Here is a 27,932-nt window from a genome sequence, read left to right as displayed (position 1 = left end):
AACAATGCACAAAGATCGGAGCTGTTACAGCCTGAGGACAGAACTTAGATCAACGGCATAAATATGAGCTGTCTGTGACTGAAAAGTGACACACTTCTATTCTACTGCTTAATATGCTTGTATGATCATTTTATGTTGATGGATTTGACAGTTTTATGGAAACATGGTCCAATCCCAGGAGTATCAGCTTGACAGTTTCCAGCCAGTTTCCTGTGGCTCCCTGTGGATAGTAAACTACACAGTTATATTAAAGCTACAAATACCACATGCTCCAACCCTGGATTTTCTACTGCAACATGACACAAATACTGTTTTATTATTCTTTTTTATGATACTTAAATTAAATCACATTTATGATACAAAATATCTTCTGCCTCAATTTGTGCGTTTTATTCTCGATAGATAATGCATATGTGGTCATTTCACTTTTGCCAGAGCAACATTCTTCCATTAAGTCATTTTCACAGTGATTTGGCCAACAATTTGTACCAGGCTCCCTCCCTGGGCTCCCTCCCTGACACAGTCCTCTTGAGGCAAGTAGTTAGCATAAATGGTACAGTATCTCGTTTTGTAGTAAATCTATATTCTGTAACATATAACAACTGAACTAGGTTATTTTTTATAGATTAAATTATTACTACACAGTTTGCCTGCCTACTAAGATGAGGTGGATTTGTCTATTTATTTTATTTAATTTTTACAATTAGATTAAGTATTTAATGATTTGTGTATACAGTTAACACTAATTGATCAATATACAGTTGAGATTATAATGTAGTTGTATTTTTTAGTTTGTAAGTTAGTTAATGAACTTTCTATGACTTGGCCTTTATACTATCACTTTAAGTAGGACAGACACTGGCCTATAGGTGTGACCCATTGTTGCTGTCAGATTCATTTCATAATCCTTTAGAAATCTAACCCAGATGTGTGATCTCCATTCCTCCCTGTACTCAGCCCACTCCTCCCTTCTCTTGCTGTCTCGCTCTCAGCTAAGGAAGTCCCCATTGTTTTGTGCTTGTGCTTTAGGAGCAGATTCACAGGATATTATGATGTTTGTGTCCTGACAACACTGGGATTTACGTCTGTAAGCCATGGAGGAGACATGCGGCGAGGAGCAGGACCCTGTACCCGAGGAAAAGTTGAGTTTATGGGAGGAGGAGGAAGACAACACAGGAGCAGAAGCCGGTAGGACCATGAAGTTTATATACAGAGATTAACAATAGTTACCTAAATATTAACTATCCAGTTTTAATGGGTTTCATACCTGGTTAAATCTTGGTTTAGTTTGAGACTTGTTCTGAATGAGAAAAGAACATCTATATTTTTGTGACAATGGGGTAATTTTAATATTTTTAGACGTGTATTTATGAGTTTCAGGCATAAGGATTGAAATTTAAATATTATGTCTTTTGAATGGGGAGTGGTCCTCATAAAATCCTCCAGATCAGGAAGTAATCATTTGGCTGAAACCCATGTATATGCTGTTAATATTGGTTTTATGCGGTTTACTCCTGGTTCAGTGTAAAGTTAAACCTTGTTTCTATCTTGGTGTTGTCTGTGTTATGACATACCCATTGGAGACCTGGGTTTGGCCTGGATTAGTCTGGATAGAATCATGTTTAGACCTGGTGTAGGCCAGGTTTAGTCTGAGATTGGTTCTGAATGCACTGAGAAAGAGAAAACCTTTATTCTTGTTACAATGGGAAAATTGTAATATTTTTAAGAGGTGCATTTCTTGTAATTATTGGTTTTATGTGGTTCAGTCCTGGTTCAGTCCAAGTTGATCTTTGTTTATTCTTGGTGTTGTCTTGGTGAAGTCATACCCATTTGATTCCTGGGTTTGGTCTGGATTAGTCCTGAATTAGATCATGTTTAAACCTGATGTGATTAATGAGTTAATTGAAAATATACGTCAGTAATTTTCAGGTGGTGCTTTAGTTGTAAATGCATGTGGTTTAGATCTGGTTTAGTTCTTTAATTCAGACCTGGATGCATCCTAGTTTAGTCCTGTGTTAATTATAGATGCTATAAATGGGAAGTTCATGGTCTGGAAAGTTTTACAATGACATTTATGGATGTTTACAGAAAGAGGCTCCAGAGTTCTGTTTTTCCATTCTTTGTAAATTTGCAGTTTGAACAGATATAAACAAAATCTGAGGGATAACATCATTTGGATTGAAAGTTCATATATGGAAGCTGGCAACGAAGAAGGTAGGACAAACAGCCTCTATAAAATAAAAGGACAGTGCAATAATACTGTTGTTACTAAAATGATTATTTAATAAATATAGAAGTATGGTGCATTCACACTTTATACTCCTTTAAGGCTGTGTTCACATTTGTCATGGTTGGTCCTGGTTTGAGCCCAATTTAGTTCTAAAGTTGGAGGTATTAGTCTCACTTTAGCTAACCTGACCCACACCAGATTGATATTTGTGCAACTCTGAGTTCTACACATTATCAATCTGGGATGGCTCTCACTGAAAGTGATCAGAAAACACAGAACACAATGATTAATATTTGAATCTGACTGGTAGAAGCGTCACAACAGTGAAACAAGCAGAAAAGTCAAACTTTTGTTACATCCAGTTGAGAGAAAAGCTCAGGGATCTTTCCTGTCCACAAATGCATAAAGTGCTCACCTCCTACACATTTTTAAAAACAAACATGGCGTCGCCATGCTTTTTTTGGTTTGTTTTGGGCAATTTGCCTTTGGTTTCCACACAAATCTCAATGCTGCTCTGTGATTGGTCTGTCCACCCGATTACAGAGGGAGCATGGCAAGATGAATTCTTGTGAGTTTGTGAACTCATAAATATTGTGGGTAACCGTCTTGCTGTACAAGGTTGCACTTTAGCTCCAAATTAGCTCCAAATTAGCTCCAATGTGGACTCACCTTAGACACCTTGGCCTTGATACACTTAAAGTGTTGAGCAGTTTAGATGAGTCTAAAGGCAATAGCTACAAGCATAAAGGACAATTTTGGCAGATGGCAGTTAGTGCTGTAATCATTTAAATTAATTACATACTGTATAACACCATCCAAATTGGCCAAACCTAGCAAACCTTGAAAAGATTTATGGATTAAAACACAACCACACTGATATTTTTGGTGATGTATAAAAGCGTTATAACGTTAATTCACATTTAAAAGCAAAATAAAAGGCAGTTTTACATAATACTAGATGAACCTGGTTACCTCCACAGAAGCAGGTTGAACATTGATGGATATTTACCAAACAGGTCCAACTATGACACGTGTGTGAACAATAGTCTTTGTAAATTTACATTTGAGTCGCTGAAACAGAGTCAACAGAAATGTGATAACCTACAGAAAACAGGGTGGAGTCGAATTGGTTGTGTATTCGTCACTCACCTAGGGCTTTATTCTCTAAGCTGACTGTCGCACTTCAGTATCCAGTTTTGGCTTGGGACCAAGGCATTGTCCTGGAGAGATACAGAGAGCAGAATTCTATACAGTAACATTGACCAAGTGTTTGCATGTCCTGTTAGCTTGCAGGTGGAGGCAGGGAGCAAGCAAACAATAAGCTGAAGGAGGACACGTATTGTTAAACATGTAGTACATTTGTCTTTTTATTTTACTGCAAGGAACTACAAAGTCTCATTTTTAAGACATAGAATTTATTTGACGATGTGATGTATGAAATCCCCAAAAGTGAAAAGTACCAAAGTGAATAAGTCATAAGATGTAAGTATTATAGGGATGTCACAATATTCAGTTTTAATGTTACTATTATTGTGAGAAGAAACATTGCGATTTAACAATTATTCACGATTACAGACACATAATAAAACAAAAGTGAAATCTTTCATTCCAATACATTACCACCCCTCTAGTACGTGGCCAGTGTTATGAAATCAAACTTGCAGAGGTTAAGTTATTGTGACATACATGGTCATATAAAAAAGCACAATACCTTTATGTTTACCTTTTTGGAGCAGAGGCTGAATTGAAATGACTTAATTTCGCTTATGAAATGGTCATGAATATAACATTTTAGTCCTTAATATTATATAATAAATAACAAACTGAAAATTGAATGATGTAATTTGTCCATCTTAAAGTCTTGTAATGCTAGTACAGTTTCTATTTTATTCTATCTTATCTGAGATCTTCTTCTACTACATTGAACTATGGCTAAATAGCTCCCTTATGTAATAAAAGCATAAAAGAGACGTAGACCTAATGGCTGATGTAAGATGTATGATTTTTTTTGTATGTGGGTCCACATACATAGCCAGATACTTAGAACAATCAGATAACACAATAATTCGATCTGTCTTTCCTTATGTGTTTACCTGCACAAAAGAAATATGATCATCAGAAGCACCTGGTGGCGCGCCCTAGTTCACTGGAACTCCAGAAATAAGATAATTATCAGGTTTATGGTGTGCATGTAAACGTTGTCACTGTCTCTAGACAATAGCAATAGCAGCATCAGAGAAGTGCACATTATAGCACTGACAATCTACTTTTGTATTTCTTCTAGTACACAGTTGATAATAGTATGAAATGTATTAATTAGCTGATTGATTGTTTTGATCGTGACATTTGTAAGGCTAAGGATGCATTCACTTTCTTTGGTCCTAGTTTAAGCTCTTAGTTTCACCCTGTTCTACCCTGGTTTAGTTCTGGTCTAGTCCAGGTTACTTTCCTAGTTTATTCCCAATTTTTATGTGGCATGTGCTGGTATATACGCAGTCACAGTAGCCTAACATAGGGCCTAAGTGAATGTCAGTACCACAGTGTTTCATCCAAAGCTTTTACCTACAGTTAAAAGATCGAGGTTTCACAGACCCTTGGGAAAGATTCTATGTTAATGAAATCCAGTCAAATGTATTCAGATTACATGTAAAATATGAGTCACTGAATGCTGTAAGAATTATGCGTATCTACAGCCACTGTCAATCACAACATGTTTCTACAGCAGTGCAGTAACACAGACCTGGGGCACATTCACACATCTCATCTGTACCACTCACAGACTAAGCTGCAGGCACTCACTACTACTACTACGACTACTACTACTACTACTATGACTACTACGACTACTACTACTACTACTACTACTACTACTACTACTACTACTACTACTACTACTACTACTACTACTACTACTAGGACCCAGAGACATGAACCCTCAAGACATGATGATAGCATTATACATAGAGCAGTCCAGTCTGTTCCAGTCCAGTAGTCACAGTCACTGTCTCAACACACTCTTACTACTAAAACTACTACTAATACTACAATTGTAATTAATGTTGCCATTTAACTACAATTTCAATACCTCAATGATGATTTAAAGACATTTAAAGATATTTTCATCACAAAATCACAAAATAACGGTTTGTTACCTAAAATATGTTTTATACTAATTTTGGTAAAGATCAATACCACCTATTCATGAAAGGTCCAGTTTGTTTTTTTTCAGTATCTAGTATCAAGCTAGGCTTAGTATTGATTAGTTGACAATCCTGATCTCTAATAGTGTGCTTTATCACTACTAGCCAGCTAATCTCTGAAGGGACATGACTTTACTTATCTGACAAAGTTGTGTTATTGTAAATACGGCCCAGACACTTTTAAGTATATTGCTAAGAGACACACTATGTTTTTGCATACAGCCTGCAGAGGAATGTGCCATGTTCTTGTTAAGTACAAGTACAGAGCTAAGCACTTACCTCTGAAACCATATTAGGAAGCCCTCTCTGTGATCATTGGTTATTTAAATGCACTGAGTCAATGCTGCATGTTCTAAAGGGCCTTAACCCTAACCCTAGTGAAACGTTATGGTGATGAGATGCATTTCTATTGTCCTTGCTTCATCACTTTCCGATTTCCGCTGTTCCTCTCTCCAAACATGAGCTCACCTTCCTGACAGGAACCTGCATTGAATGCTGGGACATAAATAGTTTGTACAGTGGCCAATTCATGCTATATCATTTTTTTAAAAGAGAGAAAAAATGTAATTAAAGTAGGCTACTATGACCACAAATCCTATTTATTGGTAGACTTAAAAGTATTCAACAAACATAAAGCTAAAAGTTATACGTAAAATTTATGAATTCAGTTAAAGCGTGTAAGAATTCTGATCTATATCTACTAGTACTGTCACTAATACTACAAATAATGCAAAGAAGCAGAGATTAGATCAGTTCCCCACTAACCAGGAAGTTGACTGTTTGGTTTGGCAACTGACAATACATACGGCAGTTGTTTAAATGAGCAAGACACTTGAGGAGATCAAGGAGGTTTCTGACTGAGAAATAAGTGGATAATGTGTCAAATTATAAACTTTGAATGTCTAGACTACAGAAATCTTCATAACTTCCTCACTTACAGTTATTTCAAAATACAATACAGTTTTGTAACTGCTACTACTGACTCAGTGTAACAGTGTGCACTAATTGCAATGGGTTTTCTCCTGTATGGAAAATTAAGTAGCCTTAAATAGACTGTTAGAATACTCAAGCAAAATTACTCCCCACCCAACTCACGTCATGTTTCCTCACGTCTAGTGCACTGAGGAGAGCGTGACAAAATATAAACTTGACTTTATAGGCAAAGACTGTTCAGGAGCCCTTTTATAGTATCAGAGGAGCTGAAGACTGCAGTGGAATTTTGGACCTGGTATTTGAGCATTTCATCATTGTTTGACAAAATATAAACTCCCATTCCAACAGCACTATGTAACAGCAGGCTATTTAAAGATACGGGTTTATTCTGACCATGGTTCCTGGGAGATGAACAGATTATTATCTGAATTGCATATGTTGGGAATTAGCATTGATTGTCTGCTCACCAACTGGTATAAGTATAACATATAATATAATATATAATATATAATAACAACTTTCCAGTAGGAAAACTGCTCTATATGAAACGGTCACCTCAAATGTCCCCAAACTTCTAGTGATTGTTCAAATATAAAATGTTTTAATAATGCATTTTAAAACTTTTGTCATATTAAGAGCAAATGGGGCAGAGCAATGTGGCTCCTGTTGTTGAATGAGTGACATGGAATTTAACCACTCATACTGAAATTTGGACTTTAAAAATTAGAATCTAGGCTGTAAAAGTTATGATATATATTTTTTTGGCATATTTCCTATCCCCATGAGCAAACTAATTCATAATTAGGCCAGGATCCTCAAATGTCATCCTCAAATGACAAAGTTTAAAGTTCCCAGGAGGTAGTGTCTATGTTTTAATGGCCTGTCCATCAAATCAATGTTTCCAATGCCAAAAAAGTCTTCCTATGGGGCTGATCATATTACCTGTAACATATGTCTGGACACATCCCTTCATCAGAAACATGGCAGCAACTAATTCACTACCAACATTTATTACTGCATTTAAGTACATATTTTACTGTCTAGATCTATGTTTTACTACTGAAACTAAGGTGTATAAGTCACACATTTTTGTCCACCAGATCATAATAGCAGAATACTATATTTTTTACAGGGAGCAAGATGGAAAATTGCTTTAACAAAGTCCAGTTGCATGCTTAGCAATTACATAAATTAAATATTGTACTGTTTAACCAAATACTTTTTCAACATTTAAAAGATGCACTATGTAACTTTTCTGGTGAAGAGCCTGCGACCTGCTTGACTCCATGGAAATATTATCACTTTACCTATGTTCCAAGGTATAGCATTAAACTTTCTCCATGACGAGAAGCAGGCCAAGATACAGGTCAAATCTGTGGAGAGGCGTGCTCAGTCCCTGTAAGAACGTCTGCTTTACAAGGTGTTTTTGAGCTATAAAACCACCTGTCAGAAAATAAATGCTAGATAAATAATACCATACCATGGAACATTCTAGCAAACCAGTAATATTTTCATGGAGACAAGCTGGTGGTGGCAACAACTTAACGTTTTTTTTTCTGTGTGACAAACATACTGTCCATTCATAGGAGTTTAACAATTATATAAAGTGGATAATTATAATATTTTTTCTGCCTGTGTGGGCATGTAAGCTCTCAAAACACCACCCTGATTTGAGGCTTTCAAATCTTTTGTTTATTAAGAAGAAAATCATGGATACGACACCAAAGTAGCCTTAGCCGTAGATGAGGGAGTTATATGCTTAGAGCACGTCGAAAAAACTATGAAATTTAAACTATAGGTTAAGACTTGTTTTTTAAGGTTTTATCTATATTACTGACTTTCAACAGCAGTCTTAGGGTGCGTTTACTTGGCTGGGTTTATTTCTAGTTCTGGTTTAATCCTGGTTTAGTCTTTGTTCAGTCCCAGTTTGTATGTGTTATATGTAAAAGTGTAATCTGTTCTTGTTTGTTGTAGTTAACTACAATCAGGACATTGTGGCACCTCTGACCATTGTTTGAACTGTACAAACAAACTTGGTCAAAATCTCACTTCTGATTTGAGAAGGATGTGAAAGTAAAACCCACATTGCCCAGTGTGTGAAACCATGGCAACATGTTATTGATTTATATTAATATGTTATCTGTAAAAATGACTGATTCACTTTCATGATTTACTTTTCTGATGGAGGGTTTGCCACCTGCTTGTCTCCATGGTGGTGTCATTGCTTTGTCAAGAATATTCCTCAAAATAGCATTAAACTAATCTATCGCCATGGAGACTGAATGTTTGAATGTGTGTGTGTTTTTTTGTTTTTTTATTTCCCACCCTAGAAACACCTTGAATAAATAGAAGACATATACATTTAAAGCCATACTGTGAAACAATCCAAGTAAGGCAAAACATTTTCACAGAGATAAGCCTGACACGAAAAAACACATGATGCATTTTTAATTAAAAACAAATCACTCTATAACTCTCCATTTTGGCCTTTTATGAAAAACAAAGGCTAGTATCTAGAATGTACTACCTGTTACTACACCGCTGATTGTGAAATGAGGCATACTTATGAATCACGTATTGAATCAGTACATGATTATATAACTTGCTCATTTCTAGTCACCTTCGCAGACATTGCATCACTGTTGTTTTAGTGTGTTTACAGGTTGCCTAGGAACCACTGAAACCACCACCATCACGTGTCCCCTTCAAAAACAACAAAAACTTTATTTCCTACTATTATAACTGCTTACTTACTTCAATATGCACAAATATGACTCGTGTCTCATTCAAATAAAAGTTAAAAGACTAAGGATGGAAATTGGCTTTGACCACAATCCTGCATATTAGGTGTACTTGTTTTTAGTATTTATACATGTACTTGTTTTTAGCATGCATAGACCTGTTAGATACATAAATACAAACAAACTTATCACTATGTCTATATCCTGGATACTTATACTGTAGTTTGAGAAAGGAGGGTTCTGTGCTATGTAAAGTATCTTATTCAAATGAACCATTGAAACACTAGTACTTTGTTTATCAAGGGTTAAATGTCTCTGCGGTGATCGGGCTCTGGTATGAAGTGTAGCAACATTAATGTAGATGTTTCTCCACTGACTGCTCCTCTGTGTGTATTGGGTGGTGCTTGAGTGAACAATACGGGATTGTCTTAGTGCACTTTGTCAGCTTCTGTTGCATCATTTCCTGGGCTATTTTAGGTCCCAGAGCAACATGACTTGCTAAGTAAATGTTTCAGCTCCATTCAAGGTTTGAGAAAACACAAAAATCACAGCTCTTCTTATCTGCCTCTTCATTTTAGTCCAATTCCAGAAACCTGAGTTCGACTGAGAGCTGGAGACAGGTACGGTTTATGAACATGTTTTATGAGTTTTACACAGAGAGCAAAGCTGTAAAAAGTGAGACATATTGCTTTTGTATTAGTCAGGTTTATCAACTGGTTAATGCCAACATGTGACACACAGGGCAGTCAGTGTCATTTCAACTTGGAAATCCTTGGACTGAAACAAAGAGAAGTATTAGAAAGGTTTTTAGGTTCCCATCTAAACTGAAGGCTTTTCACAGACTTAGTGATGGTCAGACATTGTAAAAAATCTAAGCTCTCAAAGATCAATATTACCACAGTAGCTAGAAGTCCAGTGTATTATGTTAGACCCGATACGAAAACAATAAATACCACTGATTAACATCCATACTTTGCAATATAGTCACTTTCACACTTTAAGATGCTACATCCACCAAGACAAAGGTCAGAGGTTCACCCTGCACTCAGACTACATTCTGTTGTTGTTTTCTTAGGCAAAACACTTCATTGCTTAGTATGAAAGTGGTGTGATTGGTGGCCAGAAGGGGTGAAAGCAAGACTGGCAGCCTTGCTTCTGTCAGTCTACCCCGGGGCAGCTGTGGCTGCTGAATTAATATTATTTTACATATTTTGTACACAAAATACCATGCTAAAATATTTACTGATCAAATGTTTTAAGGTTTGCTCTTTGCACTTTGTAAACCACTTATCTTATTTGTGAAAGGTGATCTGTAAATAAATAAATGCTTATTTATGGTGTTTTTTTGTTTTTTTTTCTGTATAATCTTCTTTTAGTCTTTGGGTAACTTTGCCTGTGTTCATTTGTTGGTTAGATTGATGCTGATTAGGTGCCAAACAGTCACAGTATGCATTATCATCAAAATTACTTTTGTTTATCCATCCATTTTCTTCCGCTTATCCGGAGCCGGGTCGCGGGGGCAGCAGTCTAAGCAGGGACTCCCAGACTTCCCTTACCCCGGACACGTCCTCCAGCTCCTCCGGTGGGACCCCAAGGCGTTCCCAGGCCAGCCGAGAGACACAGTCCCTCCAGCGTGTCCTGGGTCTTCCCCGGGGCCTCCTCCCGGTGGGACATGCCCAGAACACCTCCCTAGGGAGGCGTCCAGGAGGCATCCTGAGCAGATGCCCGAGCCACCTCAACTGGTTCCTCTCAACGTGTAGGAGCAGCGGCTCTACTCCGAGCTCCTCCCGTGTGACCGAGCTCCTCACCCTATCCCTAAGGGTGCGCCCGGCCACTCTGCGGAGAAAACCCATTTCAGCCGCTTGTATCCGCGATCTTGTCCTTTCGGTCATTACCCAGAGCTCATGACCATAGGTGAGGGTAGGAACGTAGATTGACCGGTAAATCGAGAGCTTCGCCTTCCGGCTCAGCTCCTTCTTTACCACAACGGACCGATACAGCGACCGCATCACTGCAGACGCTGCACCGATCCGCCTGTCAATCTCCCACTCCATCCTTCCCTCACTCGTGAACAAGACCCCGAGATACTTGAACTCCTCCACTTGGGGCAGAGACTCACCACCCACCCGGAGAGAGCAAACCACCTTTTTCCGGTCGAGAACCATGGCCTCGGATTCGGAGGAGCTGATTCTCATCCCAGCCGCTTCACACTCGGCTGCAAACCGCCCCAGTGCCTGCTGCAGGTCCTGGCTCGAAGAAGCCATCAGGACAACATCATCCGCAAACAGCAGAGATGAAATCCTGTGGTTCCCAAACCAGGCCCCCTCCGGCCCCTGGCTGCGCCTAGAAATTCTGTCCATAAATATAATGAACAGAACCGGTGACAAAGGGCAGCCCTGGCGGAGTCCAACATGCACCGGGAACAGGTCTGACTTACTGCCGGCAATGCGAACACAGCTCCTGCTCCGGTCATACAGGGACCGGACAGCCCTTAGCAAAGAGCCCCGGACCCCATACTCCCAGAGCACCCCCCAAAGGACACCACGAGGGACACGGTCGAATGCCTTCTCCAGATCCACAAAACACATGTGGACTGGTTGGGCATACTCCCATGAGCCCTCGAGGACCCGATGAAGAGTATAGAGCTGGTCCAGTGTTCCACGACCAGGACGAAAACCACACTGCTCCTCCTGAATCCGAGGTTCGACTATCGGTCGGATTCTCCTCTCCAGTACCCTGGAATAGACCTTACCGGGAAGGCTGAGGAGTGTGATTCCCCTGTAATTGGAACACACCCTCCGGTCCCCCTTCTTATACAGAGGGACCACCACCCCGGTCTGCCATTCCACAGGTACTGTCCCCGACCGCCACGCGATGTTGCAGAGACGTGTCAGCCAAGACAGCCCCACAACATCCAGAGACTTGAGGTACTCAGGACGGATCTCGTCCACCCCCGGAGCCTTGCTACCGAGGAGCTTGCCAACCACCTCAGTGACTTCAGCCAGGGTGATGGAGTTTCTGCTTCCTCCTCGGAAGACGTGACAGTGGGATTGAGGAGATCCTCAAAGTATTCCTTCCACCGCCCGACAACATCCCCAGTCGAGGTCAGCAGCTCTCCACCCGCACTGTATACAGTGTTGGTGAAGCACTGCTTCCCCCTCCTGAGGCGTCGGACGGTTTGCCAGAATCTCTTTGAGGCCGTCCGATAGTCCTTCTCCATGGCCTCTCCGAACTCCTCCCAACCCCGAGTTTTTGCCTCTGTGACTGCCCGAGCCGCGGCACGCTTGGCCCGCCGGTACTCATCAGCTGCCTCAGGAGTCCCACGAGCCAACCAGGCTCGATAGGACTCCTTCTTCAGCTTGACGGCATCCCTTACTTCCGGTGTCCACCACCGGGTTCGGGGATTGCCGCCGCGACAAGCACCACAGACCTTACGACCACAGCTACGAGCAGCCGCATCGACAATAGAGGTGGAGAACATGGCCCACTCGGAGTCCATGTCTCCAACCTCCCCCGGAATCAGGGAGAAGCTCTCCCGGAGGTGGGAGTTGAAGACCCCCCTGACAGAGGGCTCCGCCAGACGTTCCCAGCAGACCCTCACAATGCGCTTGGGTCTGCCAGGTCTGTCCGGCTTCCTCCTCCGCCAGCGGATCCAACTCACCACCAAGTGGTGATCAGTTGACAGCTCAGCCCCTCTCTTCACCCGAGTGTCCAAGACACGCGGTCGGAGGTCAGATGACACGACAACAAAGTCGATCATCGACCTCCGACCTAGAGTGTCCTGGTGCCATGTGCACCGGACTTTTGTTTATCCCCCCAAAAATATTGTAATATATGTTTGTGAATTCTTTCTTTGTAGTGGAGATAAAATATAAACAACAACAGTTCTTAATGTATTTCATTATGGATTGAGGCTGTAATATAGGCTTTGGATTTGTTTGGATACATAACAACAACAACAACAATAACATAACCACAAATGCACCAAATCCCACTGAGACAGTCCACATCTTTGCCACAGTTGTTTATTACACCTCAACCATTACAACATGATAAATGTAATTACAGTTATTAAGCCCTGGTCCACCATCTGTGACTCTGCTTGTGTAACCAGTTTAGTAAATCATGCTTCTAGTAAATTTGGATGTTGAGTCTTCATTGTTATGCAGGGATTAAAATTGTATAAACAAAATCACACCAAATATAGTTTAAAAGATCAAATGGAGATGCTGAGTAAGGATTTTAAAATGTGCTATGTAACGTTTGTGTTGTGGTTCTGCAATTTGCTTGTTTCCATGAAATACTCCACGGTACGGCATTAAACTTATATTTATTTCTTTATGGATGTTTTAGTGCTCAGAAATGGCCTATCTTAAAAAACCATCACTTCTCCACAGATCTGAACCGTAGCCTGGCCTCCATAGAGATCATTTTAGTGACAATACTGAGGAACATTACAGGCACAAGACAACACAAGGCTGTATCTTCATGGAGACAAGCAGGAAAGTTACGTAGTGCACCTTTAACAAGCCTCTCATTTGATAACCGGCTACAACTGTTTATGTGCTTCAGTTAAACAAAAACAGCTTATATAGATAATACTATTTAATAATTTAATTGCGCATAATTGCTTAATAACTAGATAATGAGAGGCTTTATTACCTAAGGACAAAGCTCTAGATTTCTGCACCTACTATAATTGATTTGAAGTTGAATTATACCGTTTTTATGGTCCAAACTGGCTGGTAATTGTCAGTTGTGTACGCTACAAGATAAGCGTTCATAGTTGAGCCTCTGTCCCAAAGCAGCAGTAGTGATTTGACACGAGGCGGGGCGAGTTTTCAGTCTGCAAACTCCGTCTCTCTCTCTTCTCTTTCTCTCAAACATTTTTGCCAACAACATGCCTTAAGCGTGACAGCAAACTGGTTTAGCTAGGCGCTTGCAAAGAGAAATAGCGATGTAACCGTAAAACTATACACTTCAGAGTCCCTTCTCTCGGGCACGTACATGTTTGGATGATTCCACTACGGGGCGAGGATATAATGCGCACAAATGACGGGATCGACGCATAACTAAGACCAGCGTGACGAGGGAAGAGCAACGCGGTGAGTTGAGAGTCTAACTTAGCCAAATGAATAAACTTTAGCCATCTGAGTCGCTTATTTGTTCTGTTATGGGTGTTGTTTTTAGTGTGTAGTCCCTGCGTAACCGTGCGTAAAGATATGGCATATGGTCCGAGGGAAAACAGCGCAAAACACTTGAAAATGACTTGGATTTTGGGCAAAACTGAGCGTCATTCTTGAGTTTAAAGCGCAATATGGCTTTACTTAACACCTGGTTGAGCAAGTATTTTATTAGGAACGGTGTTTTCACACTTTTGGTGTTTTTTAACATATGTGAGAGTTGAGCGTGACTTTACGTGAACTTGCAAAAGAGCATTTTGGCCAGAGGGCGGAGCCACACCCTGCAGCGGATTCCTCATTCATTACCCCGAAAAAGTGCACTTCGTGAAGCAAAATGCCAGTGTAAATAGGTCAATATAAAAGTATTTACTGTTGTAATGGGGCTAATGTCCAGCTGTTTACAACGATGATATGGCACACAGGGAGATCAGGGGTCAAGGTTTGAGGTGACATAAGCAGGAGATGTGTAGATGTGTAGAACACTTTGGGTGGCTCTGGGTCTGGAAAAGTTATGTTCTGTAACAAAGAAATTCACATTTTCTTATATTATGTATTTGTAGCACTTATTACTATTACACCTTAACATTTTTTAAAGACACAGTAGGATGTAGTCTAGATTTTTCCAGTACAAATCAAGGTACCCAAAACTATACAACTGAATTTATTAAAAAGGCCCAAAGGTGTCATTATTGCTGGTTTTACGTTGAGACATGTTGGCTTGTCATCTGAATAAATACCTTCTATTAAGTCTTCCTTGTGCTGCCAACTTTTTTTCCTGCATTGTTGTTTCTTGGACTCTGAATTCAGTGTATATCTCCAAGAATTATATGTTAAATAATCCACTGTACTATAGGGACATATACTGACAGCTCTTAGTTATATCATTTTACCAGAGAATAGCGGAAGACAATTCACCAAGTTTCTATTTGAGGTAATATTCCATAGAGGTTGTCAGTCAACTTATCAGTTAACCCATTTTATCTTCTTGATTTGATTTGCAGCTTTATGTTTAGAGTCTCATAGACCTGATACAGTGTGGACATCTTCAATGATATTATTGTAGTGACAGTTAACACCATTTTGTGAGGCAATAAAAATAACACCAACATGTATTAGTATGTAGGCTCCAAGAAAGATGAAAAATACATATACAGTTGACCTATGTGTCATTATGTAGAAATAAAAATAGCAGAAACAGTAGTATTTGCAGAAGCTGTGGAATTATAAAACAGATAGTAATAGTAGTAGCGGCAATGTAATATTCATATTGAAATAAAATTTAAAAAAATATAAAAAATAGATCTTAATGTAGCCTTGGTTTGATCTAGGTTTAGTTTCTTCTAAAGATGTACTCTATAACTTTTCTGGTGGAGGGGTCTGCCACCTGCTTGTCTACATGGAGATGTGATTCAGTTGTTATTCAATCAAGTAATACTTTTTAGTACTGTTTTATTTTGCAGTAACAATACTATGTGACTGCTTCTTTCAACCGTAGTTGTACTTCAAATATTTATTTAGACAAAGATGTAAACTGTATGTAAAGTGAGAGTACGCAAATCCCTAAGTAAACAAAGTGTAGCCTGTGTCCTTGGTGTCAGAAAGCTGAAAAACACAGGTAGAGAATGTGGCTCAGTGGAGCATTAATAAAATTAAGAAATGTTTTGATTTTGTTGCGCAATTTCTTTTGAAAGACATAGTTGCAAAGGTTAGTCTGAACATGAACAGCCGCAGATTAGTTCGTCCCAGAGTTTCAAATGACGCACTTTTACTTATCACATTTAAAAGAATGTATTGTAAAATTGTCCTTAAATTGAGTGAAGCTCTTAGAGAAAAGCATTTTTTATGGCACAGCCTGAAGGCAGCCTGTCAAATTTATGGGCTTCGGATCCCACCTCAATCTTCTGTCTTATCTTTGTCTGTTGAGTAACTACCTCTTCCCATCTGGTTCAGTCTGACAGCCATTGTTCAACAGTACAGGATAAAAGGTATTGAATAATGATTTGAAGGACTGGATTTGTGTTTATTCAGTCATTTAATCTCTCTAGATATCTCTTATGTCACCCTGGATTAACAAATGATCAAGCTTGCTGTTTTGTCAAAGGATTCAAATTGCACAAATACGACCAGAAGTTTATTAGCTTGCTGCTACATGTGATATAGGTGTAAACAGCTATTTACATTTATTGGTTGAATGTACCAGTTAAATATACTGTAATTTGAACAATGGTCTAGCACTGACATTATCATTCAGTCCTTTAAATATGGGGTCTTCTTTTTTCCTGCAGCCTTGTACAAACACATGAGAGACCAAGGACTAAATCTTTGTAATGAAATAAATAAAACTTTAAATATTTGTTAATGGAACACTTACGAACATTTGACATGGCTTCAAATTAGGTTACAAACAAAATGTTTTTAAAAATTACTTTAACCAGTCAGCCTTCAGAAAGGACATTTCTTGGATGATTAAATTCAAAAACTATTTTCTTTTCTTTTTTTTTATTTATTTATTTACTTTTTAAAATGGTAATTACTTATTTTTAAATGTTTGGTGTTTTTGTTTATTTATTTATCCTAACTTGTGGTAAAAGAATCCTTGAATATTTTCTGTGGTTATTGTTAGCGTATTTTACAATGTTATGAGAAGAAATTGTAATTATATTACACTGGATGAACACAGCTCTCCACACCTCTTCAGTATTTCGCACTGTGATACTTAACGCTGTGATTTTTCTCAACTGTTATAGATATAAACACTGATAGTAGTTCTACAAATTACTGTATCTTATTATGGCAATCCTGAAGTATATGATAGAGAAGGTTTTATCAACAAGGCAGAGTAGTAGCTTGGTCTGGAATGTGGGCTTGCAGTGGCTCATTTGGGAAAAACATTTATTCACTAATCCTAAAATTGACGGTTGAATCCCAGTAACACGAAATGCGTATTGCTTTTAGTATCCTTGAGCAAGACACTTCAAATACCTTGCCTGTGTATTATCGTGGGCACACCAGGCACACTTCTGCTATTAAGAGTGAATGAGGAGTGAATGAACAATGTGCAAAAAACTGTAAAATAATTTGACATATATCTGGTGTGTGTTGTTAGCTGTACAATAAAACAGGCCCATGTAAAAGTTATGAAGAGTAGTGTGAACTAAGGCTCTTCCATTAACTTATTTAAATGCAATATTCAGTCATATATATTTTTCATCTAGAGGTTTACAGCCAATCCTCTGTCAGAAAAAGTATGTCGTTTGGAGCAAATTTCAGATTTTGTAGGAAGAAATTTGACAACTTTTTTTTAAATGGCCAGTATCAAAAGTCTGTCTTGTTTATGTTTTTTGTAGTTTCGAATAAAATCTAATTTAAAATGTATCAATATGCAGTAAAAATCTTGATTTTTTTGTTGCCATGTTGCCTAGCTCTGTGGTGTATATGTTGTATAATAATATAAAAAAGCAACTGGTCCATGTAGAAGTTGTGAAAAGTAGTGTACTGCATCAGAAAAATAATAGTAGTAATTGTCACAGAATTAGTAGTAGTTGTAGCAGTAGTAATAGTAATAACTCCGTAACATTGAAATACACTTGACATTTTACTTTCTTCTCTCTTCTGTCAGAGGTGGCAATGGCTCGGCGATCACAGTGCTCCGATGCAGGAGACAACCCCCACGACCTAAACTACCTGCCGCCCCACTACAGAGAGGAGTACCGCATGGCTATAGATGCTTTGATAGAGGAGGACGTAGAAGGATACTACAAATTCCTCCAGTTTGTTGATGTTGTGGATTTTCTTGCACCCTCTGAGATTGATTACATCCAAAACTGTGTTCAGATACCCAAGCAGAGCACCCATCCTGAGCATAGGTACTTAGACACAACAGGAGATGGGTCTTCAGATACATATTGGCCCATGCATTCAGATTTGGATGCACCCGGACTGGATCTGGGATGGCCTCAGATTCATCACTTCATTGGTCCGACGGAGGTGACGACGTTAGTGAACCCAGCGGCTCCAGACATGCCCAGTATAAAGGAGCAGGCAAGGAGACTCATAAAGAATGCTCAAATGGTGAGTTTTAACCTACAAATTTAATGGCCTGTAGTATTTGCTCTTTGTTTTTAATCATCTCTATCAAATATAGACTTCTGTTCTACACATATTGATTTTGCATTGACTTTCCTGATGTAATCCTCTTCCAAGCTTGGGGCTGGCACAAATAATTATTTAAAATGTAGCATTGCAGCTGTATAAGACAAGCCACCTGGAGATATTATTTTACCTGATATGTTCCACTGTATGGCATTAAACATCTATCTCCATGGGGACAGGTAGTTAATGCCACCAGGCCAAGATCTGTGGAGAGTTGAGTTAAAAGGGCGACAGTGGCTCAGAGGTTAGAGTGTCGGTCCCCCAACCTGAAGGTCGGAGGACTGAGTCCCGCTTGGACCAAGTTCTGTCATTGTGTCCTTAGGCAAGACACTTCACGCACATTGCCTAGTATGAAAGTGGTGTGTGCGTGAATGATAGGTGGTGGTCGGAGGGGCCGATGGTGCAGATTGTCAGCCTCGCTTCTGTCAGTCTGCCCCAGGGCAGCTGTGGCTACAATAGTAGTTTACCATCACCAAGTGTGGAAATGAATGAATAATGACTATAGTGTAGCGCTTTGAGAGGCTTACAAGTGTAAGCCATTATTATTAGTAGTAAAAGTAAATATACTTTTTGAAGGTATTTTTGAGGAATTCATATTTTAGCCACTTCATTTCAACTATTGTATGCATTTCCTTCAAACAATTATCACTTCTCGTATAGCTTGACATTGACAAGAAGAGAATACAACTGGAAAACAGGAAAAAATTATAGAAAACCCTGGAGACCTGGGATTTTTTTAAATCAAGACCAAAACAAAAATGTCAAAGGGAAGTGAGTTTCTTCAAAACATGTAAAAACCATGGAGTTTGTATAGTTTCTGTATTCTCTGCAAAAGAGTTTTCATTTCCTTAAAATAACAACCTTTGTGATTTGCAAATAGGGAGATTTTAAATTGTGATTAATCTTTCAGGCATGCTATGCACTTGAAGACTATTCTCAGAAATTAAACAAAGATATTCTTAGTGGAATAGGATTCAACACACCCTTTGACTTGCTGTTCATTTTCATATTGCTTGTTTGCAGGTGATCGCCGTGGTGATGGACATGTTTACAGATGTGGACATTTTCGCAGACATCCTGAACGCCACCACGAGGAACGTGGCTGTGTACCTGCTCCTGGACGAGGCCAATGTGCAGTACTTCATTAACATGGTCAACAACTGTAGGGTTAACCTGCAGGCCATACAGGTGAGGGGTTAAACTGACTGCATTTAGCGCTGAACACATTTAGATAAAATGTGTGTTTCTCAAAATTTTTGTAAGAAAATCCCCAAAACCTTGTTCAAAGAAAATGAAGAGTGACAAAGTGTGCATGAGATTTCTTATAAGTCTGCCTCCCCTAGTCAGGTGTGCAGAGTACTCCAGAAATAAAATTCATACATATGGGACTGAGTTTTTTTAGTTGAAACACAGATTAAGTTTACAAACATACATATTTGACCCAATTGTGTAAACGTGTTAATTTTAAGAGTTGGTTCCAACTTTTAATACCTACAATCTATGCAATACAATACTAATCAATAGATACAGTATAATCGTATTCAAATCATACTGAATAGTTATTTTGGATTATTTTAAACTCTTGGGTCTACGAGTTTCTTGGTGCTGTATTCTTTCTAGAGGGATTTAAGTGTAGTTGTTACATTCAAACTATATTGTGTCATATCTGCTTTATTTGCTCTCTGTATTTAAATCTGTGTATCATGTACCAGCTGCACACTTACTACAGGTCATATGGCCCTGCACATGTACTTAGCCTTTGTGTTTGACAAAGTTTCCAGCCATTTTCTGTAATTTGAGCTCCAAGTCTGTGGGCTAATACTGCCATCTAGTGTAACATCAACTAAATGCTATTCAAATCACAACACTTTCAGGTTAAATGATCATTTTGTGTTTTTCTCTTTTAGTTTTTGCGTGTGAGGACGGTCACAGGGATCAGGTATCATTGTCGCACTGGGAAGTCCTTCAAAGGGCAAATGTTGGACCGTTTCATTCTCACAGACTGCAGGGCTGTGCTCAGTGGAAACTACAGGTGAGAAAATATACAAAAAATATCAAATGTGTAGTTTTACCAAAAAAATACAGATAATTAGATTAAAAAATAGCATAGTATTATATAATTTCCCTATAGCTATTCTTGTTTAGAAATGATTAAAAGCATAATGAACAGATCAACATAATCTTTAGTAACAAAATTTCCCCTAAAATCTGTTTGTAAATCCTTAAAATATTTTACTCTCAAATAAAATAAAAAAATAAAAAAACATGTGGGAAATGTTACAATGGATATTAATTATTTAAATTAACTGAATGATAATAAATAGATTTGTTGTGAATTTGTAATTGCTTTGGAATAAAATAATACTTTAAAACAAGGTATCAGAATTAGGTGACAAAAAATAATAACATTTTTAATTTTTCATATTCAGTTATCACAATTTTTGATTTTATTGATTATAGATTTTATTTTTTTTTGGGGGGGGGATAAAAAAAAAAAAGGTGCTTTTATTCAATGGTATTTCTAACTAGTCTCCTCTCTCCAGTTTCATGTGGTCCTATGAGAAGCTCCACCGCTGCATGGCTCATCTTTTTCTGGGACAAATGGTGTCAACATTCGATGAGGAATTCAGGATCCTATTTGCTCAGTCTGAACCTTTGGACCTCAAACGCATGGAGGATATGACCGTTTTACCTAGTCGCCCCTGTCCTGGAGACCGCCCCATGCTAAGAGACCCAAGGAAATACCGCACAATGGATCCAGGACAGCCAGAGGAGTGGAATAGACCACCTTATGAGGAAAATATGGACTGGAGAATGGGGCCGCTTAAAAGACATGACACTTTTCAAGGACCTATGGATATGTACAATCGCTATCCGTCACCCCAGTCCGTCCAAACTAGACTCGAGCCCCCATTTGATCAAGGTCCTCCAAGAATGATGGAGGCTCTAGCCCATAAAAGACATGGTTTTGCAGAGGGTGGACCAGGTAGATATAACCTCCCATATCAACAACCACAACCAGGATTACCTGAAGTTGAGCCACCTGGTCGGCCATTTTACAGAGGGCAACAACACCTCCACCCAGGACATGACCCAGACTATGGTAGTTATGGGTCAATGGATAAATTTTGGAATCAGGATTTTCAACAAGAAGAGCCCTATCCCGAACCAGGATACCCAAGGGAAATAGACCCACATGAAAACTTTGATCCTGTATTAAACTATTTATCATCAGCTAGAAATGTTGAAATGGAACAAAGTTCTGATAAGCTGATTCCAAGTCCAGATTTGCCTTATGCTACAACGCACCCTCGTAGACATATTGGTCAGCCGTATGCTTGTCAAACATCACCTACTCCTTCTAATACAACAGAGAAGAGGTTTATGCAAGACCATTCAAGTGATCGCAAAGACCCCACTGTGAAAAGAGGGTTAAGAAATTGGAGAATTAGCTCCTATCTTAGCGCATATGATAGTTCAGGAGAGCCAGAGGGTTTACCAATGGGACACGGTCAAGTTGTAGACCCATTTGACGACATGCCTCACCCTATGCAACAACCAACACCCCCACCACCACAAGCTATAGAGTTAGCTGTCCCGAAAATCCCTAACGTTAGAGAATTCAAGGTTCCAGCATTACCAAGAGCAAGTCAAATGCCAGCTTTTGCTAAAACAACTCCAAAAGATTTACCCAAAAGATTTCCAGATGAAATTCCACAAATAATTGTTCCCCCAATAGTCCAAGAACTTAAAGCACCTACGCCAACTCCATCTGAATCTTCGTCAACGACTGATGGGGAAAAGCAAGAAGAGGTTGAAATAAGGGAGCCTATTGCATCCGTGCTAAGACGAGATGATTCTTTTCGTGGGAAGTACAATGCCGCAATGCAGAGGGGCTCAAGGTTAAGATCGTCTCTGATTTTTAGGTCGCTGGATCAAAGCACTCAAGATAATAGTGACCAAGATGAGGATAAAGCTAAGACAGAGGCGGACCAGACTAAATTGGCATTTGTTAGTCGGAGACCAGGGGCGAGAGAGCCGTTTGAGTGGAGGAGTTACATCAAATCATCTGATAATGCTAAAACTGAAGATGACTCTGGTAAACAAGCTGAGAAAGATTCAGAAAGTAAATCAGAAAACCTCCCAGAAAGTCAGGAATTAGCAAAGACAAAAGAGGTAGCTCAGTCCCCACAGTTAGCCCCAAAGGTCGATGCAGTAGAAAGTGCAGCATCGCCCAAAATTGAGCAGCCACCTCCTCAACCGATACAACAACCTCCTTCATCTCTGCTAAGTGAGCTGTTTTTAGATATGAATGACCCTGACCAGAGATTTTTGTTCTTCAAAGAGTTAGCAGCAAAACGTAAAGCAGAAAAAGCAGCAGAGGAGGTGAAATTAAAGCAAAAAAATGTGACCAAAGAAAAGAAAGAAGAACTGAAGAAGGAGGGAAAGATGCAGGAAGAAGTAGTGGGATCAAGTAGTGAAACGACTAAAGAGGATAGCAAGAAAATTGATGCAAAAATGTTGGACATGAGCAGTAAAATTGAAAATGTTGATAGCGGAATTAAAAAAGAGCCAATGCAAAGCTGTGATAAAATAGAAACTAAAATTGCAACTGATTTAGAAAAGACTGAGTTAAAACAAAGCCAAGCGTGTAAACCTGAATCCACAGAAAAACTAACCCAAGAAAAGGAAGCTTCAAAAGAAATAGATGCCACAAAACCTGCTGAAAAACAAGACCAGGCTAAAGAAGCTAATGTAGCTAGCAAAACGGCTAATGCTGATCAAGTTACTGAGGAAAAGCAACCACCTACTAATACTACTGATACTACCTCAAAAGATCCACAGTTGAAAAATAGTACTTCAGTTCCAGATTTTGCAAAAACATTTGGATTGGATTTATTCTCCTCTTTGCCATCAGCGAGAATCTCTGAACAATCACTTTCACAGGAAGCTAACAAAGAAGCAACACCTAAGTCTAGGTTATGGTCCCCGACTATACAAAGAAGGGAGTTTCTAAAGCCATTTGGAGATAAACAAAAGAGTATTTCAACTGTTATTCAAATTGAAGAAGCAACAGAGGAAGGTAGTGATGTGGCAAGTGATGCATCTAAAAGTCAAGGAAAGGCTAAGTCTGAAATTGATGACAAAACTGCAACTAAGCAAAGTGCCCAGACAATTTTGGAAAATAAGCAGGAAATGTTAGAAAAAACTGATTCAAGTAGCACTGAAAATACCAAAGATGCTAAAGAGGCTAGTCCATCAAACTCTGTTACATCCGTTGTCACAGAAAGCACAACAGTGTTGCCAGTAATTGCAGAAAATCAAAAGCAACTAAATAAAGGTGAATCAATTAAATTAGAATCTGAGTCTAAAGAGGGAGCTATTGAGAAATCACTCACATCAATACAGTCACCAATCAATGAGGAATCTGTTGAAAAATCTTCAACGAGATCTACTCAAATTAAAAAGGACACTACAGATGTTACTTCAGCGGCAAAATGGAAAACAGAATTGTCAAATAAAGAACCAATAAAGGAGGCATTGGTCAAATTTAGTGGCACTGGAATAAAAGATAGCAAACGAAGTATGTCACCGTTCGAGCGATTAATGCAAGACAATTCAAAAACAGAGCAAAAACAACCAATAGAGAGTGGAAAGGAAAACTCTAGTGTTGAACAAGCTGACAGCGCTCAAAAGTCTGATAAATTGCAAGCTACAGTGCTAAAAGGTGAACTACAGCCACAACAAAAAATGGAAGAAAAATCAAATATTGAAGATCAAAATACCAAAGTGACCGGCCCAAATGAGGTTGTCAAAATTATAGAAAAGCCAGGTGAATCATTGTCAACATCGGAAAAAGTATCTCCTGCTAAATCTAGTGAAGACACTGTTACAACGTCTAGTAGTACTTTCCCATCAGATAAAACAGTGCAAGAAACCTCAGCTACTGTAGATGAATCTAAACAGAAATATCCTACCTTTGAGGAGGTCGCTCTGCTTGAGTCCCATTCAAATACATCAAGTCCTGTATCATTTGCCACAGCTATTGAGTTTATATCTTCAGAAGATTCGGACTTTCTTTCACCAGACAAAAATGACCCCCAAAATTTGTTCAAAACTAGCCAATTGGAGTCAAGTGTGTCTGATCTGTCAGATTTTGAAACACCAAATTCAGAGATAAGCATGTCGCCAATGCCAGCTACAGTTGATATGGATGATACTTTTGAGGATAATGCGTCTATAGCAGAAACAGTTATAGAGGCTCCAAAGAGGAAAGCAGCAACAGCACAAGAGGTGAAAGATGGCAGCGAAAATATCAGTCAAAAGCAAGCATCTCAGGACATTTCTAAATCTAGTGAAAATGAAAAGATGGCTGATAGTGCCAAGTCAGAAAAACAAGTAGAAGGTACTACACAAATTGCAGCTGTGGAATCTTCAACTAGTGTAGCAACAAGCAAAGTTGATGAAACCAAAATGGCAGACAAAGCTTCAGAAATGAGTACAGAAAGTAGCACAAAAGATGTATCTAATATTCAAAGTGAGACTAGCAAGGAGTCTATTTCAACAGAAGTAAAAACTCAGGATCTAACTAGCCAATCAGAAACAAATGCAGGATTGAACAAGGATATTGTAGTATCTCCTGGTACTTCGGAAGAGAAGGAAGAGACAAAAATGGAGGAGAAACCTGCAGAAATTACAGTTAAAGATACATCTAAGTCTCTGGAGGCAAGCAAAGAATCTAGAATAGATGATAAAAGTTTAGATCCCAAAATATCTGTGATAGAAATTGAAGATGAAACTTGTTCAACTAACCAGTCAAGAACTAATCCAGTTAGCAATGTTACTTCTGAGAGTTTAAAACTTGAAACCAACACTAAAAAGGTTTATAGCCGTTTTCAAGTGGAACCGAGCAATGCATCAGCGGAGACCAACGCAAATATGGTCACCTCAAAAGTTACAGAGAAGGTCAAAATAGCAGATACAACTTCTGAATTTAAATCTGATTCTACTATTGAAACTAGTTTGGAAAGTAAAATAGAGGGGATTGGTCAAAACTTAGAGGCATCTGAAGCTAAACAAGCTGCAAGTAATGAAAATAAAGTGGAACCCCAAGATAGTACAACAACACAGGAGGCTAAAACTGTAGAGAAAACTACTGAAATTATAACTAAAGAGCCATCTACAGCTGAAGAAAATATAGTATTGGAAAAAGTTGATTCAAAAACTGTTACACCAAGTAATACAAATGATGTTAACCAGTCACCAACTTGTCCAACAATCTGTCAAGTAAAAGAGCCAGAAACTTGTAAACCTGCTGAAATGACTAATAATGATAATAAACAAGACAATAAGAATGAGACTGCTCCAAAAGATGAGAAAATTGAATCGAAAACAGAGATTTTGAGTAGTACAAGTAAAACTAACCAATCCACAACAAGTTCAACTACCTCAGAAATGACTATAAATGCAAATTCAGACAAGGAAACTCCATCTGTCAATAAAGAAATGTCTAAATCGGCTGGTGGTGAAAATGAACAGAAGAGTAAAGATGCCAATGATAATACTAAGGAAAACACTAGTACATCTGATTCAGCAAAAGTGATTGAAACAGCGCCCCCTACAGCTCAGCCAAAACAACAACAAAAGTCACGCTACCTTTCTTCCACCGCTAATGTCATCTCAAGCAGTAATCTAAGAGATGATACAAAAATATTATTAGAGCAAATATCTGCGAATAGTCAAACCCGAAATGAGTCAAATCCTGCCAAAGAAGCTCCGGTGACTGATGAGGAAAAGGAAGATGAAGCTGATAAAAATGGAAAATGCAAAAATGATTTAAGGTCATCTATGGGGCAACAAAAGACAAGCCAGGAGCGAGATAAACTTCTGGAGAGGATTCAAACAATGAGGAAGGATAGGAAAGTGTACAGCAGATTTGAAGTATGATGATAGTTAAATGAAATAGCAAGAAGAGTCAATGTTGTAATATATATATATATATATATATATATATATATATATATATATATATATATATATATATATATATATATATATATATATATATATACACTTCTCCTTGTTTTCAGACTTTTGCACAGTAATGTATGAATGTGTGTGTGTAGAAGATGGTCCATGGTTTATTTTGGACCAAAGAAATGTGTAATGGTTGGTTGGTTGCCAGTTGGAAAGGACTGAGACCAAATATAAAAGTGAATAGTTTGTTTATTGAATCCATTTTTAGACGGTTTTATAATTGCTGGAAAAAGTCCAACTTAAGAGTTCCATCTTTACCCAAAAGTTGTTGTTTTTTCCATGTACAGCTCAATATTCTGAGTCGTTTTGTATTGTTTTACAATAGATGAAAAGTATACAATGCAAAAAAATATAAAATTCCAAAATGCATTACTAAAACTGTTCATGTAAATATGGCCTTACCCAAAATTATCTTATTCTTTCAAATGGTTTTACAAATATTATGAAATGATCAGTAGATTTGCTGACATTATGGGTTCAGTGCAATGTAAGTGACTTCGACTGTTTTATGTTGTACATTGTTAGTCTAAAAAGTATTATGTCAAAACTGTGATTTCTAGTTGATTTGTATAGGCTATTACTTAACAGTAAATTGCATATTGGCTGGAACTGTAGTGTGGATGTACAAAGTTAGGATTTTATTAAGTAACAAATCAAGCACAAAATGTTAGGGTCATATTGTTCTTGACATTGTACACCATTGACTAGACTACTGCAATGCTGCCAGTGTCATGGCCATAGTAAAGCATTTTATTCCTTTGTGTTCAAAAAGATGTGCTTTCCACATTTTTATTTTTAGTGACAAATAAAGTGCTATATTTTGGGAGAACCCACATTTTTGTAAATTATTTGTCAGATTTCAGTATGATGAAATTATATCACCACAGCTGCCTTCTTACTTTGTAAAATTAAAAAACATGTAAATAAAACGTAAAAAAAAAAAACACCTTGTGTCGTTAGCAAGTTATTGATTTCAGATTCGTCACTATTTACTCCTTGTTTATTGATAATAATTAATAATCATATTTATTAATATTATCTTTAGGTGTAACGAAATTTGCTGAACAACTCAAGGGCCCTTACTTTATTGGGTTTGTGGTCTGCAAGAATGAAGACACTCCCGAGATAGATCTCATTTATTTAATGCTTTTGGGAGATAGTCACATTCAGAGCTTTGTTACACATACGCAAGAGCAAACAGACTAGTTGGCACAGATAAAATACTTAATGAAGAGGCTTGGTTTTTATCAGAAGACACATAATTAAGTCCTTGTGCTATGTAACCTGGACAGAAATATAAATACAGTAATACAGTAGTAGAAGTTCATAGAAGTTACAGTGAAAAGGGTTAACAAGCAAGTACGCAAGTAATGCGTTTAAAAACATTAAAAGTGAAGTCAATCTGCAGCGTGTTGAGCTCCCCCCAAAGAATCTCCCTTTGACAGGTATGTAGGGC

General features: G+C 38.4%; 1 protein-coding gene across 2 annotated transcripts; it reads left to right on the top strand.

The window, feature by feature from the left end:
* Positions 1 to 944: 944 nt before the first annotated feature.
* Positions 945 to 26,405, top strand: fam83ha (family with sequence similarity 83 member Ha). 2 transcript variants are annotated; one of them, XM_055227260.1, is made up of 5 exons: positions 945 to 1,188; positions 17,907 to 18,358; positions 19,463 to 19,627; positions 20,347 to 20,471; positions 20,983 to 26,405. In XM_055227260.1, the coding sequence occupies exons 1-5, from the start codon at positions 1,095 to 1,097 to the stop codon at positions 26,384 to 26,386; spliced, it is 6,240 nt and encodes a 2,079-aa protein (XP_055083235.1). In that variant the 5' UTR covers positions 945 to 1,094; the 3' UTR covers positions 26,387 to 26,405. The 2 variants fall into 2 exon arrangements, with proteins under 2 accessions (XP_055083235.1, XP_033835628.1); XM_033979737.2 differs by lacking the exon at positions 945 to 1,188 and adding an exon at positions 13,964 to 14,209.
* Positions 26,406 to 27,932: the final 1,527 nt, after the last annotated feature.

Source organism: Periophthalmus magnuspinnatus, chromosome 15 (genome assembly GCF_009829125.3).
Source record: "Periophthalmus magnuspinnatus isolate fPerMag1 chromosome 15, fPerMag1.2.pri, whole genome shotgun sequence".
NCBI classification, from domain to species: domain Eukaryota; kingdom Metazoa; phylum Chordata; class Actinopteri; order Gobiiformes; family Gobiidae; genus Periophthalmus; species Periophthalmus magnuspinnatus.
The sequence above is the reverse complement of the archived record's forward strand: the minus strand, read 5'-3'. Positions and strand labels throughout refer to the sequence as shown.

Bases quoted from the DNA above. Each gene is read 5' to 3' on its own strand.
- fam83ha (XM_055227260.1), top strand. From the start codon at position 1,095: ATGGAGGAGACATGCGGCGAGGAGCAGGACCCTGTACCCGAGGAAAAG. The intron at 18,359-19,462 runs GTGAGTTTTAAC...GCTTGTTTGCAG, and splicing joins TCATAAAGAATGCTCAAATG to GTGATCGCCGTGGTGATGGA. The intron at 19,628-20,346 runs GTGAGGGGTTAA...TTTCTCTTTTAG, and splicing joins TTAACCTGCAGGCCATACAG to TTTTTGCGTGTGAGGACGGT.